The sequence below is a fragment of the Mus caroli genome, chromosome 2 (assembly GCF_900094665.2).
Source record: "Mus caroli chromosome 2, CAROLI_EIJ_v1.1, whole genome shotgun sequence".
NCBI lineage: Eukaryota > Metazoa > Chordata > Mammalia > Rodentia > Muridae > Mus > Mus caroli.
The window spans coordinates 27,446,814-27,463,401 of NC_034571.1; the positions used below are offsets into that span (position 1 = coordinate 27,446,814).

The 16,588-nt window shown below is 45.1% G+C and overlaps 1 protein-coding gene across 4 annotated transcripts in view; it reads left to right on the plus strand.

Moving 5' to 3' along the window:
- The first annotated feature begins 1,852 nt into the window (after positions 1-1,852).
- The window catches only part of Fubp3 (far upstream element binding protein 3), a 43,427-nt gene continuing 28,691 nt past the window's right edge, over positions 1,853-16,588 (plus strand). For 2 of the 4 annotated variants that reach the window (XM_021155915.1, XM_029473517.1), the window contains exons 1-2: positions 1,853-2,131; positions 12,148-12,253. In XM_021155915.1, the coding sequence (XP_021011574.1) occupies positions 2,048-2,131; positions 12,148-12,253 (190 nt within the window). In that variant the 5' untranslated portion in view covers positions 1,853-2,047. The remainder of the gene's footprint in view (positions 2,132-12,147; positions 12,254-16,588) is intronic. The other 2 variants (XM_021155916.1, XM_029473515.1) reach the window with 1 other exon arrangement.

The window sequence follows — 16,588 nt, forward strand, 5'->3', positions numbered from 1 at the left end:
AGTGAGTATGCATTGCCAAAGTTATCTATTAAAAAGGGCAGAAGGAGTTCCAGGACAGCCAGGGCTATACAGAGAAACCCTGTCTGGAACACCCCAACTCCAAAAAAAAAAAAAAAAAAAAAGGGCAGAAGGGAAAAACAAAAACTCTGTGCTTTCTTGAAAGCTTTAAATTATCCTTAATGCTTTATTTAACAAATTAGACCGGGCTCCTGCCTGTGGGCCACTTGGGTGGTGGTAGCAACATTTCTGCATTCACTGTCTAAAATGCTTCCCCTGTCCTCATTGGACAAAATTCTTTACACGTATTCATTGAACAGATACCAAGCGCCAACCTAATAAACAGGGGTTTGTAATAAGGGTTAGAGAAAGAGACCCTGGATAGAACATTGCACAGTGACCTGACCAGGATGGAGCCATCTTCCCTTTCTGGTCCCCTCTAGAAATAATTGACCAGACAGAGTTTACTCAACCAGAAAAAGGACGAACCAGAACCTTGGCATCCTTGTTAGGTCTGTGACATTTGCAAGGCAATACTCCTGGTAGTTAATGTCTTTACCCTATTTCTACTCATCAGGGCCAGCCAGTTGGAGTATGGAAGAGTGGACAGTGTTTCCTCAGAGGTGTAAACAGTAAAAATGGGCATCCCTGGTAGAACAAACGTCAAGTAGGACCATGTCTGTCCTGAAGATTGAAACTCTGTGTTTGCTAAACTCAAGCAAAGATGGTGAAAACTCTCCACTATCCAGAGTGCCAGCTTGGTCTCCCCTACGGGTTTGGAAATAATCTGTCTAAAGTGATCAACCTGTGCAGTTTGGCTAGCTTCTTTGATTTTGCCATAATCTAGGAATCATTCAGAGTCAGTGATATTCAACTTAGAATTAGTTTCCTAAGCATCTGCTATGTGTCAAACTCTAGGAATCCAAGTCAAAACGAGAGCCCCAGGGTTGATGAAGTGGCTCCGCGGTGTGGGTGTTTGCTGCCAGACCTGATAACCTGTGTTTGATTCCCGGGACCCACATGGTGGAAGGATATAACCAACTCTAGGGAGTTGTCCTCGGACTTCCACATGTATGTGGTGACACATTCTACACGCACACACTGAAACGAAGGAAGGAAGGAAAGAAGAGCAAATTGAGTTTCAAGTAGCTAGCCGTGGGTGACCTAGAACATGACCTTGAACTCCTGAACTTCCGTACAAACCCACTGCCCAAACGTATTGGCACAGTGGGGTGTAACTTTTTGTTCTAACGGAGGCAGCGGGTTGGGTTCTGATGTAAGACTCCCCCCTTTTTCTTCCCCTCAAGCATTCAAACATTCCTAAAGATCTCTTGCCTCAGCAGGCCCGGAAGCAATGATGGTCCCATGGTATTTCCTGTTACCCTGGTGAAAGAATGTGAAAGAGGACACCAGGCTTCTTTTGAGCAGTGTCATCAAACCGATCCTTGGCAAACTGATGGCCCATCCTGGGGCCTGGGACTCCCTGCAGCAAAGGCGGACCCCTGCCATACTGAGGGTCCTAGTACCATGTAAAGTGCTCAATCTCAGTCAATGCAGCACACCACGACCCCGCTTGAGAGGGAGGGGGCTGCCAGTGCACCTCGGCGGCTGGGGTGAGGTGTTGGAAGAGCCAAATCCAAGTTTCTCCTCCGTCAGGTTGCAAAACCACACAGCGGGGGACTACAAGGCCGCACCTGCGCCGCGGTGGCGGTCCCACGCTTGCTAAAGGCCTGAGGCCCACGCCTTTGGAGGGCGGGGTCGCAACCTGGTCGTTTTGACGGACAGCTGCCTGTGCCCAGGGCAGGCCCCCTTCGCGCCACGGCCACGCCCCCACTTCCGGCCGGACAGCGGTCACGTGCTTTGAGACCCCGCCTCACAGACGCTGCTTTCCCCCAACCTATCTCTCTCTCCCTCTGAGCTAGCAGTGCCTTCCCTTCGCTTCCCTTCCGCCGGAAGTGGGGCGACTTTCCCTTTCCGGCTACGGGTCCCGGAGCGGAGTGGGAGGCCGGACCGGGGGAGCCGAGCGACGGCGGTGGCGGTGGGCTTGGCTATGGCGGAGCTGGTGCAGGGGCAGAGCGCTCCGGTGGGCATGAAGGCTGAGGGCTTTGTGGATGCCCTGCACCGGGTCCGGCAGGTACGGGCGCGGGAGGCCCGGGCCGGGGGCGGGAGGCCGCCGCGCCGACGCCTCCGGTGGGCGCCTAGGGCCGCGAGTCGCGGGAGGCCCGGGCGGTTCCCTCGGGAGCTCCGGGGCCGGAGGAAGCTTTTGCCGAGCGCTCCTGGCGCCCGCGCGCCCGACTGCACCCACCGGCCTGCTCTCCGTGATTCAGATCCCAGCAGCTCCTGGTTGTAGACCCCAGGCATCCATCTCACGCCCTGGACGTGGCTTCTGCAGCCTTGAGAAACCTCGCCTTCCACTTAATGCATTTCAAGCATATTGGAAGAAATCCGAGAATATTTTATATTTGAAATTCTCTGTTTTGCAGAGAGAAGGGGAGGTGTTAAGTGGGTGGTCCTCGAGAGTTCCTTCTGGCGATTAGTCTTACTCTACTAGGAAGAGTGTGGGATGAACTCGTTCGGACCGTGAAACTACCATCTGGCAATATTGTGCGTTTTGTCAGTGAAATTGGCTTTTTAGAGGACTTAGGCTTCTCTGAATGAATATGGGACCTCTCTGGCTCCTGGCATGGTGCCTAGTACAGAATTGTCCTTGTATTTTGCCTGAAACTTAGTGACAAGTTACCCCGACACTCAAACTTTCCTCTATCCAGTGATGTTTTATCTTCTCTGACTTTGTCAACTTGCTGGTTCTTTGAAAGTCGGGCTGTGTAACTAATGACGGTTTGGTTCCTAGTAGAATACCTGCCACAGGACTCATTGTTGGGAGAGTTTGACCGGGCACGTGAAAATGGGGTCTTTTCATCACTTTCCAGTAGTCCTTCGAGGAAACCCTACCTGTCTCGCCTATACTTCGCATATTAATACTGATGGTTCTGCAGACATTGTTTTGTATGTAACCTAACACAAATGTTGGACTCACCCAAGTTTCTCTGGTGGGTGGTTACTGCCTAGTCCGAGCAGTGAGTATCCAATCGTGTGATGATACTTAAGTTACTTGAGGATTGTAATGGATGACCATGCACCTAGCTGGGCATCCACCGCTCTACTCATGGGCATGGTTTTCCTTTGCTGGACAGGATCCTGGACCCTTTTTTTCACCAGTTGGTAAGATGGACTGGATCTCTCTCAATGCTAGAGTGTCAGAGCCATCTTGTTGGCTTTCTGCGACCACTAACAATTACAGTCTCTGCTTTAGAAAGCTCAGGGTCTCCTTAGTTGAATGTAAAATAAATTTGTTGTTTTTGTTTTTTTCGAGAAGGTCTTTCTATGCAGTCCTGGCTGTTCTGGAACTCACTCTGTAGACCAGGCTGGCCTCAAACTCAGAAATCTGCCTGCCTCTGCCCCCTGAGTGCTGGGACTAAAGGCATGTGCCACCACGCCTGGCTTCTTTGGGTTTCTTATTTATGAAATACACCACTACCTTAAGTGGTAATGAGCCCATTAGAGATTGGTGTGTTGCTTCTTAGTGGCAACAGCTAGAAGTCCATACTACCATTGAGAAATGATTTGAAGGGAATTAAAAAGTCTGGCAAAGTGTTGTACACCTTTACATCCCAGCACTTAGAGGCAGAACAGACAAATCTCGGTGAGTTGTAGGTAAGCCAGGTTTACTACAGAGCAGGTTCAAGGTTCTCTAGGGCTGCCAGAGCTATACGATAAGACATTGTCTCAAAAAGCGAAGTCAAACAAACAAGCAAAAGTTTGTTGATAATTTTAGGGTTATTTAGGTAGATCTCATTGGTTAAGGCTGGAAACTTAGAAATCTGCATTGTAGAGCTCTACTCTTCCAGAGGACCTGGGTTGGATTCTCAGCACCCACATGATGGTTCCAGTTCCAGCTTCTGCAGGCTCTGTACACAGGTTCTGAATAGACATACATGAATGCACCTACACACAGATCTTTTTTTTTTAAACCTGCATATGGAGGCTGAAAAGATGGCTCAGCGTTTAAGAGCATTGCATGCTCTTCTAGAGGTCCTTAGTTCAATTCGCAGCAACCACATGGTGGCTCACAACCATGTAATGAGATCTGATACTCTCTTCTGGCATACACACAGAACACTCATACATAAGTAAAATAATTTTTTAAAGATTCAAAATCCGCATGTGATAAAGCTTAGTAAAGAAGACCCTGTTTGAGTATCTGGATAGTCAGGGTTCTGAGTCTCCATTACATACAGCGTGCTCCCAAGATGAACCTCTCTCGCCGCCAGTAAATGGCAAGAAGATATTTGTTTTGTCTTGTTTGTGCTAGGCATGGAACCCAGGGCCTTGTACATGCTAAGCAAGCCCTTCAACACACAGTGAAAAAAACTTGAGGTCTCATCAAGTTGCCCAGGCTGGTCTTGAACTCAGGCTTTTGCTTCAGCCACCCACATCGCTTAGGATCACAGGTCTGACCTCTTAGGCTTGACTTACTATATTTCATTTTAGTAAGCATAGGGCTTTCCGAAACCCTCATCTGATTATCAGCAACAGTAAGATCTTCAGTTTCTCAGAGTAATGAGTTGTCTTATGTTCAATCTACATAGTAAGTTCTAGTAGTAGTATGAACTGACCCTGCTGGAATTCAGTTTGTTAAGCCTGATTGCATAGCTCTATTGTAACTGGGCTGCTTTTCTTTCTTGAAGCATCTTTATGTAGATGTCTTCAGGTTTATAACAGTTATCAGTGTTTGCTGTTAGTGTACTTGAGTAAGGAATTCTTAAATACAAAGGGAATCTCTGAAGATCCATATAAAACTTAAAAATATTTCTAGAGTGGGGGGCCCAGTGGATTATTGTATGTCCGGAGTGAGAAATTCGCATCTGTTTTGAAGGACAGTGGAGATAGGATCTGATTTGGGACTACTGATAAAGTCTAAGACGGCTAGATAGAGCTTTGGCTGCTTAGCAAATTCAAGTGTCCCTTTAACTTGCTTAGAGAAGACTGGGTGCTGACTTTCAGCTCATCTTGTTCCAGAATCATATTCTGCTTCTGTGGCCTGAGTGGGCTACAAGTGGGACCAATGGACACAAATCTGTTTTACTTTGAATAGTTTCTGAGGATGATTAAAAATGTTCCTGGCCTGAGAGTGCTTGCCTAGTGTGTATGGTTTATAGGATTGGGTTCAGCCCCCAGAGCCATAGAAACTAAGCCTGGTGGCACATATCTATGTAATCCCAGGACTTGAGAGGTGGAGGCAGGGTGATCAGGAAGTTCCAGGTTGTCCTCAGCCACATAGCAAGCATAGCGAGTGAGGCCAATCTGGAATGCCTGAGAACCTGTCCAAAAAGTAAAACGGTCCCAGAACAGAACAGTGTTGGCCATCCGATGAAGACGGACTCGTTAATGGGTTGTGTGCTGTCGAAGTGTTACAGCTGCCAACAGCTTCCCACTAGCTTTCCTGAGGATAGGTTATTTTACTAAAGTCAATGCCTGTTAGGACTTTAAGCTCCTGTTTGTTGTGGAGGTGGTTTTACTGAGGCAGGGTTCTGCTGTGTAGTTCTTCTGCTGGCCTCAAACTCATGCTCCTCCTGCCTTAGTTTCCTAAGAACTGGAATTATAGGCCTGCAACAGCAACTTAGCTAAGGTGTTTTATCTTAGACCCTGTTAAGGCCCTATGCATTAGCCAGCTCCTTAGTATGTCTTCACACAGAGTGCAGTATAAATGCACTCTTCATGGAGTTGGGCACCTTGCCTTGGACCCAAATAAAAATGACCAAGCTTTTATAGAATCAAGAGGGCTAGCAAGATAGCTTCATGGATTAAGGGACTTGCCACCAAGCTTGAGGACTTGAGTTCAATTTTCAGGATGCACATGGCAGAAGGAGAGAGCCAGCTCCCATAAATCCTGTAACCTTCACATGGGTACCATGGCAGATGTACAACCACATACAATAAGGGTAATTTTTTAAAAAATATGTTTGAGTTTCTATTTATTTATATGCATACACTGTCACTGTCTTCAGACATACTAGAAGAGGGCATTGGATTCCATTGCAGGTGGTTGTGAGCCACTATGTGGTTGCTGGGAATTGAACTCAGGACCTCTGGAAGAGCAGTTGGTGCTCTTAACCACTGAGCCATCTTTCTAGCCCAATAAGTGTAATTTTAAGTCAAAAGAAGGATAGCCATTAACGAAATTTGGAGATCTGGAGATCTTATCATCGCTGGCAGAAATATTTGTGGGAGAAATATTGATTAGTGTGTGGCCTCAGAAGTTCAGGCTCCTTGTTGTGCTGCCATTTTCTACTTTTGAGACTGAGTAGAAGGCTTGGGGTAAATGACTTATTCCCTGGGCTATTAATACAGGGCTTGAGTGAAGTGATATTGGCATAAGCAGCAAATGTCCTTTAAAAGAACAGAGTGTGCTGGCTATTAGTAAAAGCTCCATTCACTGGCTGTCATATGCACCTTGACAGCTCATGCCTTTGCTCATTTAACATGTGGGCTTGATTCATGGCTCGCTTGAGCTGCTGAATGCTGAGCAGAATGAAACTGCTCTACTGAAATCACTGCTTCATATCTGTATACTGTTTCAGCTTTCCAGACACTGGGGGAATCCATGTAGCACTCCTGTGGCTTTGCTCGTGCACTAATAAGAACCCTGCATGCTCTTCTAGAGTCAGTCCATCTGTGAGGTTTTGGCTGGTGGCTGCCATGTATTACTAGTACAGTGGTTTTTACTCTGGGTACCGCCCCTTTGGAGGTCGTATATCCTGTATAGCAGATATTTATAATTCATAACAACAGCAAAATTATAGTTATGAAGTAGCAACAAAATAGTTTTATGGTCAGGAATCATCACAGCATGAGGGTCGCAATACCTGGAAGGTTGAGAACCAGTGTATTAGTAGAAGTTCTGAACTTATTATTTGGTATTGAAAAGTAGATAGTAAATGAACTGCATTCCATAATATAGTTCAGACGATTTTCTCCTTTAAAGTGGATTTTAAACAAAAAACAAGGTTTGGCTATCAACGTGTTTGAAATTTATCATTATCTTATGGTTTGATAGACCACTTGTGTTATCAAAGTTTCCTGTCTTCTTAAGTCCCAGCTATGTATTAACTAGCTTGACCACAGCTCTCCAACTAGAGCCCGTGGGCTGGAGAAGACTCCAGTCTTGTTTTACCCACCCTGTGTAGCACTTAGAAACTAAGGTGATTCCACATGCAGATAAATTCAGGTCTCTAGCTTTTTTAGGAAAGCTCTGCCTGCCTGTCGGTGTCTGGCACAGCAGTCATTATCTTCCACTGCAGTTATCAACAGTAGCTGCTGCCTGCAAGTTCTGGGCTGCCTTCATCCCTGCCATCTTGCTGCTGTGTTATACTGCCCATGGAGAGTCCTTACTGACAAATTTTCTCCATCTTTTTCCAAATTGGGAGCCCATCAAGAGGCCCAAATCTGCAAGAAGCTGGTGGGCCTTGACTAGATTGGCTGCATTGTGTTGGAACTGCACAGTGTTGCTACTATGTCTTTGAAGGAGAAGAGCCTGTGGGCGGGCGTGTTTAGGACTGCATCAAGTAGTCGTGGACAGTAACATCTCCAAGGGTAGGGAGTGCTTATGTTCTGTATAAAAACAAGTCAGTTCTGTGCAGAAGCCCTAGAAAATGTTGCTTTAGGTGACCTCAGCAGTGCGTTGACATCCATGAACATACAGAATACCATCCCGCTGCCACTAGAAAAACTGCCTGTGTGAGCTATGGTCTCTGACATGCTTCCTAACAGGTTAGTGCTGCTGGCAGGCTTCTGCTTTACTTTTTTGAGGTAAGACCTCTGTAGTTCTGTCTTGAACCCTGTGTAGACAAAGGCTGGCCTTGAACTCAGACCACTGCCTGTCTCTGCCTCCTGAGTGCTGGGGTTAAAGGCGTGACCACCATACCCCACTGGCATGCTTTTCTAGGCAGCTCTTTTATCTGTTTCACCCGTGAATTATCCCAGGTGAGAGAAGGATTTTTGGTCTTTTAGGAGAGGATCTCATGTAAGCCAGGACAGTTAAAAGTCACTAAAGGTGCTTCACGTTCACAGCTTCACATCATGGCCTCTCTGGGCCTCCATGCAGTGGAGCCCTGCCACATACCTGGCCTCAGTAACTTTACTCAGTTGTGGAGGGAGACTCTGTAACCCTCTTTTTGTCTATTCTTGACTCTAAGGCCAGAACCCTGTGGCTGAAGCAAGTTCTGCTTGCTGTGGCTGGAGCATGAACCCATTGTTCAGTTACATCTTCACCAGCTTTCTGGTTTTTGTGGTTCCCTTTACAAAATGCTCTGGAAATGCTTATGTAAATTGCTCTGTAGACCAGGCTACCCTTGAACTCAGAGATCTTCATGTCTCTGTCTTCTAAGTGGTAGGATTAAAATTGAGTAAAGCCATGGCTGGACGTAAGCTTTTTTTTGTTTGGTTTTGGTTTTTGGTTTTTCCAGACAGTGTTTCTCTGTATAGCCCTGGCTGTCCTGGAACTCATTCTGTAGACCACGTTGGTCTTGAACTCAGAATTTTGCCTGCCTCTGCCTCCCAAGTGCTGGGATTAAAGGCGTGCGCCACCACTGTCCGGCAACCTAAGCTTTTAATTCCTCTCATGAGATGGAAGTTTAGCTGGGTGGGATCTTGCGTTGATGTCACCACTCCCTTAATTCCACTTAATATCTTCAATCTGTTCATCTCCTTGAACACTGAATTTAGCTCCATTCCACATCCTGGTGCCCCTTTGTACCAGACATTTTGTATTTTTCCTTGCTCAGTGACAGAGTCTATACTAGAGTGTTTTGAGATTTTCTTTGCCAGTTCTATTAAATTAGATCTCTTTAGCCTTAGGCAGACTCTTTAGACAAGAACAAAAAGCAGCACATGTTTCACCAAAATATGTTAATGATCTCTAGGCAACAGACTAAAATTCTTCTGAAACTTCTTGAGCCAGTTCAAATCGCCTGTCTTCCATGTTCCTGCTAGGATGGCCCATTAAGTCCCACATAAAGCATTCCATTGCTTTCTGAATCCAAAGTCCCCAAATCCACATTCCTCCAAACATAAAGCATGGTCAGGCCTATTACAGCAATACCCCACTCTTGGTACCAAAATCTGTCTTAGGGTTTTATTGCTTTGCAAAGAGACAGTAAGACAACTCCTATGAAGGAAAACATTTAGTTGGGGCTGGTCTACAGTTTCAGAGGTGTAGTCCATTATAATCATGGTGGGAAGTATGGCAGTGTACCAGGTAGACAGTGCTGGAGAAGGAGCTGAGAGTTCTACATCTTGATCAGCAGGCAGCAGAAGGTGACTGTGCCATACTGGACATAGTTGTGAATTGAAATGTGACTTTGAGCATATATGACCATAAAGCCCACCTCTATGGTGACAACTTCCTTCAACAAAGCCTCACCTACTAATAGTGCCACTCCCTATGGCCAAACATTCAAATATGTGAGTCTTTGGGGGTGGGGGTGGGTCATACCTATTCAAAGTACCACAAACATAATAAAACATACTCAATAATAAAAATGTACACCATAAGTGGCATATTATAATGTTGAATTCTTACCATAATATTTGTGTAGCCAGGATTCAGGTTCAAGCCCTGGGTTTAATCCCCAGCACTGAACTATCTCCTGCTTTGATCTTGGTTTTGTTGTTGTTGTAAAGATCTGTCTACTTATTTACTTATTTTGGAGGCAGGGTTTCTCTTTGTAACACTGGTTGTCCTAGAGCTCACAGAGGTCCTCCTGGTTCTGTCTCCCAAGTGCTGGGATTAAAGGCATATGCCATTATGGCCTGGCATAAAGATTTAATATTAATTGTGTATATGCATGTGTGTCTGTGTGTGCATTTGTGTCCATATATACAAGTACCCCCAGAGGCTGGAGGTGTTAGATCCCTAAGTGTTTGTAAGTCTACCAACATAAGTGCTGGGAACCACACTCAAGTCCTCTGTAAGATCAGAAAGAGTTCTTAACTGCTATCCGTCTTTCCAACCTGTTTTTGTTTGCTTGCTTGTTTTGAGACAGAACTCACAGCAGTCCTCCTACTTCAGTCTTCCTGTGCTGGGATTATAAACACGAACAACCATACATAGCTGTAGTCTCTATAACTATTATCCTATACTACATAAACTGTATACATAGATTGTCTTTGTTACTGTTCTGTTGCTGTGAAGAGACAATGTGACCAAGGCAGTTCATAGAAGAAAGCATTTAATTGGAGCCTTGCTTACAATTTCAGGGTTAGTCCATTATCACGCTGAGGAGCGTGGCAGCATGGTGCTAGAGAAGTACTTGAGAGCTATATTTTGATCTATGGACGTGGGATGGGGGATTGGACCTAGCATGGGCTTTTGAAAACTCAAAGCCAGTTGGGCAATGGTGGCCAAAGCCTTTAATCCCAGAGGCCCTCAGATCTCTTGAGTTCAAAGCCAGCGTGGTCTAAAGAGCAAGTTCTAGGACAGCCAGGGCTACATGGAAGAACCCTGTCTCAAAAAACAAAGAGGGGCTGGTGAGATGGCTCAGCGGTTAAGAGCACCGACTGCTCTTCCAAAGGTCCTGAGTTCAAATCCCAGCAACCACATGGTGGCTCACAACCATTCGTTACAAAAATCTGATGCCCTCTTCTGGAGTGTCTGAAGACAGCTACAGTGTACACACATATAATAAATAAATAAATTAATTAATTAAAAAAACAAAAGAAACAAAAACAAAAAAGAAACTCAAAGCCCTCTCTCAGTGACACATTTCCTTCAACAGTGCCATACCTACTCAAACAAGGCCTAATCCTTTCAAATAGTGCCACTCCCTGGGGACCAAGCATTCAATTATGTGAGCCTCTCTCATTCGGACCGCCACATCTATCCTATGCTACTTCATCTCAGTGGCAGTTTCCCAAGTTAAAGACAACCAAAACAATTGTAATTTAGAACAAATACAGAAACTCAGTATAGTTTAGAAGGACATTTGTTGATTGAATGAAATTAGCAATAGGAAACTATCATAACACTCATAATTTATCAGATGTTGGAAAATGACATTCCAGCCGCTTCTTAAAAAAATATTTATATAAGTACACTGTAGCTGTCTTCAGACACACTAGAGAGGTCATCGGACCCCATTACAGAGGATTGTGAGCCACCATGTGGTCGCTGGAAATTGAACTCAGGACCTCTGGAAGAGTATTCAGTGCTCTTAACCACTGAGCCATCTCTCCAGCTCAATTCCAGTCACTTAAGACCAACAGATAAGGAAAGAGGCTGGTCAGAGTGGTACATACCTTCAGTCCCAGCACTTGGGAGACTGAAGCAGACATTGTCTTAAGTAAACAAAAATCTGGAAACTAAAAGGCACCAGAGGGAATGGAAGTAACCGCCTGCCTAAAGCGCAGACTTGTAGTTAGTTCCTGTCTGTTTTCAGGGTACTCACTGTTTGGACCCCTTTACCTCTTTGGGGGTTATTTTTAAATTAACGTTTTAAAATATTTGGCTTTATTATATTTATTTATATATCTATGAATGTATGTATATATCCATCGAAACCAGAAGAGGGGCTTAAATGTCCTAGAGTTGGAGTTACAGGCTATTGCCGACCACATGACATAAGCTCCGGCAACTGAACTCTGCAGAAGTTTGAGGGCACACAGTAGGAGCTTGTCTCAAATAAACAAGACGCCATGAGTTACTCAGGGGAGTCTGAAAGATACGGCATGTGCATATGTTAAGTGACTAAAACTGACTTTCTTAGGGGGTAGATGACATGGCCTAGCAGATTAAGGTGATCTGAGTTTGAACAGTGGACCTCACATAGTTAAAAGAACCAGCTACAGTAGGTTGTCCTCTGTGTATACCTCCTCTCCCTTGGATTGTTAAAAGACAACATTTGGGCAGTTAATTTCTAAAGAGGCCAGACAAGGAGAACTCAGCAGGTGAAGGGTTTGCCTACCAGAGAGAGTGGCATAGGCTGATGGAAGTGGGAGAAATGGAACAGCAGCCCCTTAGAGAAGATGCTGTCTTTTCTCCTGGGCCATAACCATGACTTGCTACCAAGTATTTGAATTTGATTCTCTCTGTAGATTGCTGCTAAAATCGATTCAATTCCTCACTTGAATAATTCCACACCTCTGGTGGACCCCTCAGTGTACGGATACGGAGTACAGAAGCGGGCCCTGGATGATGGAGGTAAGCTGCTGTAAACGACTCTCCCTTCTGATGGCAGTGAACCTGCCAGTTATTTCCAATCTGTGTCAGCCATTTCTGAGCAGCTCTCCAGCATCTCATTCTTAGAGGACTGGTGACGGGGGATGCAGTTAGGATGATTTCTTTTAGCAATTGGCTGGCATTTGAGTTCCTATTTGCCTTGATAATAGAATTTTTTCAGCTGGGCTCCTCGATAAAGACTTGGCCTCAGCGTCCACTTGGGAGTAATTTGACCCATTTGAGAATTGTGTTTGATTTAGTTCTCAGTCCCTCTGGCACTTGTGCAGGAATTGAAGTTACTACTTCTATGAAGTACTAAGATTTGGTGCAGGTCCTGAGGAAGCTGTGGTTGACTTGACCTGTAAGATGGAGGTGTGGTGGCCTCTCCAGTCTGCCAGTCTCACCATCCCCATTTGTGTCTGGCTTGGGTTTATCCTTTAATTTTCTAAAAATCAGCATGTGCTATTTGTATGCACTGTTGGCTTCCATGATGACAGTTTTAGGTTTGCACGTTAGTTACCTACCTTGATCATATTCCCTTCCACTTCCCTCTCCCATTTCTGATCCATTATCTTCCCTGATTATCTTCCCCGACTCCTTTTATGTCTGACAGGCACTTTCTAGAAGCATCCATTTTAATTTATTCATTTATTAGTTTGTTGGTTTATATTTCCAGCTCCTTCTCTAAAGGAATTTGGGGATGCTGAGAGTACCTGTCATGAGTGCTCCAGCCCTGGTCATTCAGTCACAGGTTCATATTTGCTTGTCTGCTGAGGGACACACTGTGAGGGTTGGTGAAGTCCAGTAACATAATGGATTGTATACAGCTGATTAGGCAATGTCTTCTCTGCTTGCCTTTTTGTTGATCTGTGATGGTGATATATTGTTAAGTGGACCCCCACTTAGCCCCACCGAGGGTTAGACCATGCTATTGTATTTGTATTGTGTATCTCCTTTTCAAAAGAGTACATGTTTTTGGTTTGGTTTTGTTTTAAAGATCTGTGTATGTATACATACATATACACATGTACATACACACACACATATATACATACATACTCTTTCATGTACATATGCACACCAGAAGAGGACACAGGATCATATAGATGACTATAGTTTTAGATCACTGTGAGCCACCATGTAGATGCTAAGAGTTGAACTCAGGACCTCCAGAAGAGCAGCCAGTGCTCTTAACACTAAGCCATCTCTCCAGCCAGAATGCATGGTTTTTGTTTGTTTTGAGACAGGGTACAGCCCTGGCTAGCCTGAAACTCACTATGTAGAGTAGGCTGACCTCAGACTTAGAGATCCACCTGCCTCAGCCTCCCCAGTGCTGGGATTGAAGGCATGAGATTTATTGATATATTGATTTCATTTTTTTAAAGAATAATTGGATTCTCAGTATAAGGGACAACACTTTTGAGAGTGAAATTTCTCATCTGTGTAAAAAACTGTTCATGAGCTATGAAGATAGTTCAGCACCTGATGACCTGAGGTCAATCCATACAAGGAGAGACCTGACTCCCACAGATTGTCCTCTGAGCTCCACAGTGCATCTGTGCACAAACACACAAACACAAAATACATTAAAAAACAAACAAACAACTTTGTGATCTTATATAGAAGTCCATCTCAAGGTTGTCCAAACTCAGGTAACCATTTTTAAATTGCTGCTGCTGCTGCTAAGTGCACCTTATGGCCTCCCTGATTTTGTTGAATGATTTCTTTAGACGTAGGATGGGTAAGTGTGTTAAGGGCAGTTCTGCACAAGTGAAGAGTGACTCAGAGAAACCTCTTTCCCTTTCTAGGGCCTTGCACTTTGTTCCTGTGGGATGTCAATATAAAATAAAATGGAGTTGTCTGGCTCTAAGCACAGATCTTCTTAATGGATGGTATCTCTCTGGTCCAGTGTTCCCAGAAATCACGATCAATCATGTTACAGCTTACCGGGTTCTGTCTGGCAATTCAGCCTGTGAAAATAAAGTGTGAAGAGAGGGCAGTGGTGTCTTTTGCATAGGGGATACCTAAACATTTGCTAGTGAAACCCTCTGGCACCTTGAAGATGCTTTTCTCTTGTCTGAAAGAAATCAGTAAACGTTTCAAATTTATCAATAAAAAGCACTGAGTAGCAGGCAGATATGGATGACTGACTCAGAATCACAAAGCAGGCTCTCAAGTCCTTATTATAATGCATGTTTTCACTTTGTTTGTTTGGCTTGGTTTTTGAGATGGGGTCTCACTGTGTGTCCCTGGCTGTCCTAGAACTCACTTTGTAGAACAGATAGGCCTAGAACACACAGAAATCCTCCTGCCTTTGTTTCCTGAGTGCTGGGATTAAAGGCAAACACTACCATCATGCCTGACTTACTTTTTGTTTGAGAGAGGATAGCATATGCTGGCCTCCAAGTTGCTATACAGCCAAGGATAAACTCAATCCTGCTCTGTTTTCTCTGCTTCCCAAGTACCAGGGTTATAGGCAAGCTCTGCCATGTCTGCCTTGTTACCTCTGTGTGATAATGCAAAGTATCTTTCTGTATGTGCCTGGAGAATTGGTCTTTGAGGACAGACCACATGTGTAGCTTCCTTCCGCTTCCTTTTCACAGCGTGCTTTCTTAGTGAGCACCCAACTCCATCTTTCTTTCTGGAGCTCCTGTACCTCTGCACACTGTCTTAGAACAACCAGCTGGGCCCTCAGTGGGCTGCACTGTGTGTCACAGTTTGATCAAATAAACCTTTGTTAGATAACTTACAAAAATTACTTTTCTCCTCCATTGGTCTCCAGGTGTGGAATTTGGGGTTTTGGTTGAGCTGAGCAAGAACGCTGGAAATTGGGCCCATCCTTAGCCTCAGCCCCATCTTCTTATTTTCTGGCCACTGGGAATAAGGTCACTATGCTAGATCTGGGGAGCCCATGTCACGTGTAGAAGAGGTGGGGGGGGGGGAGAGAGAGAGCACTAAGCATATGTAGGGCAAATTAGTACACTCGGGCAGTTGTAGTTGTGAGCTAGCTAGCTTACTCTCTCTCTCTCTCTCTCTCTCTCTCTCTCTCTCTCTCTCTCTCTCTTGCTCTCGCTCTCTCTTGCTCTTTCTTGCTCTCTCTCTCTTTTTTAAGATTTATTTATTTATTTATTTAATGTAAGTACACTGTAGCTGTTTTCAGACACACCAGAAGAGGGCATCCAATCTCATTACAGATGGTGGTGAGCCACCATGTGGTTGCTGGGATTTGAACTCAGGACCTTCGGAAGAGCAGTCAGTGATCTTAGCTGCTGAGCCATCTGTCCAGCTCAAGATGGCTTTCTTTTTAAATGTACATTAGTGTTTTACTTGTATGTCTATATGAGGATGTCAGATCCCCTGGAACAAGAGTTACAGATAGTTGTGAGCTGTCATGTGGATGCTGGGAGCTGAACCTGGGTCCTCTGCAAGAGCAGCTAATGCTCTTAACTTCTGAGCCATCTCTCCAGATGCTGAGATGGCTTCTTCAGCCTGCTTGGTCCTCCAGGAGGGTGTCAGCTTAGGTCACCAGGTCTGCCTCAGCGCTCTTCCCCAGTCTTAGTCTTTTTGAGGCAGAGGTGGGAATCAGGCACATGTAGCTCCAGCAGTCACACACACACACATCACACTTTATTGTATTTGTGCTGTATGTGAGGTTGTGTATGGAGAGCGGAAGGTTCTTCTTAACGTTTATTTGTGAATCTCAAGGATCAAATTCAGGTCATCGGGCCATATATATCAAGCGCTGCTTTTACCCACTTAGCCAGCTCGCTTAACCGTGGTCCTAAACTCTCAAACCCTTCACTTCTGAATGCTGTTAGCCACGTGTTCTCCAGCTTTGGGAATACATCTTTGACATTCTGTTGATTCAGAAATCTCTGCTTTTAACTGCAGTGCCTTTCCTGTCAGACTTTTGTACAGCTGCAGCAATAGCCTCTCTGGAGCTGTCTAGCTTATTAGGCTTCTCTCCTAAGCCCCAGACAGGTCCAGCTCCTCCTGACCTGGCTGTCAGCCTCTGTCTCTGCAGAAGCCTGCTCACCGACGGCTTCTTTGCTCTGCCTGACTCTAGTCCCCCCAGCTCAGCTGGTACTTTACTGTTTGGTGTTAGGGTCAAGGTTGGTGTGACCTCCTTCTGGAGACAAACCTCATCCCTTATAGCACTGGGGAGCTGGGTGGGTTGTGGCTAATGAGCCCTCTATCATGAAATCATCTATGAGGGGCATATCAAGACCCTCTTAAGCCAGGCGTGGTGGCGCACACCTTTAATCCCAGAATTTGGGAGGCAGAGGCAGGTGGGTTTCTGAGTTCGAGGCCAGCCTG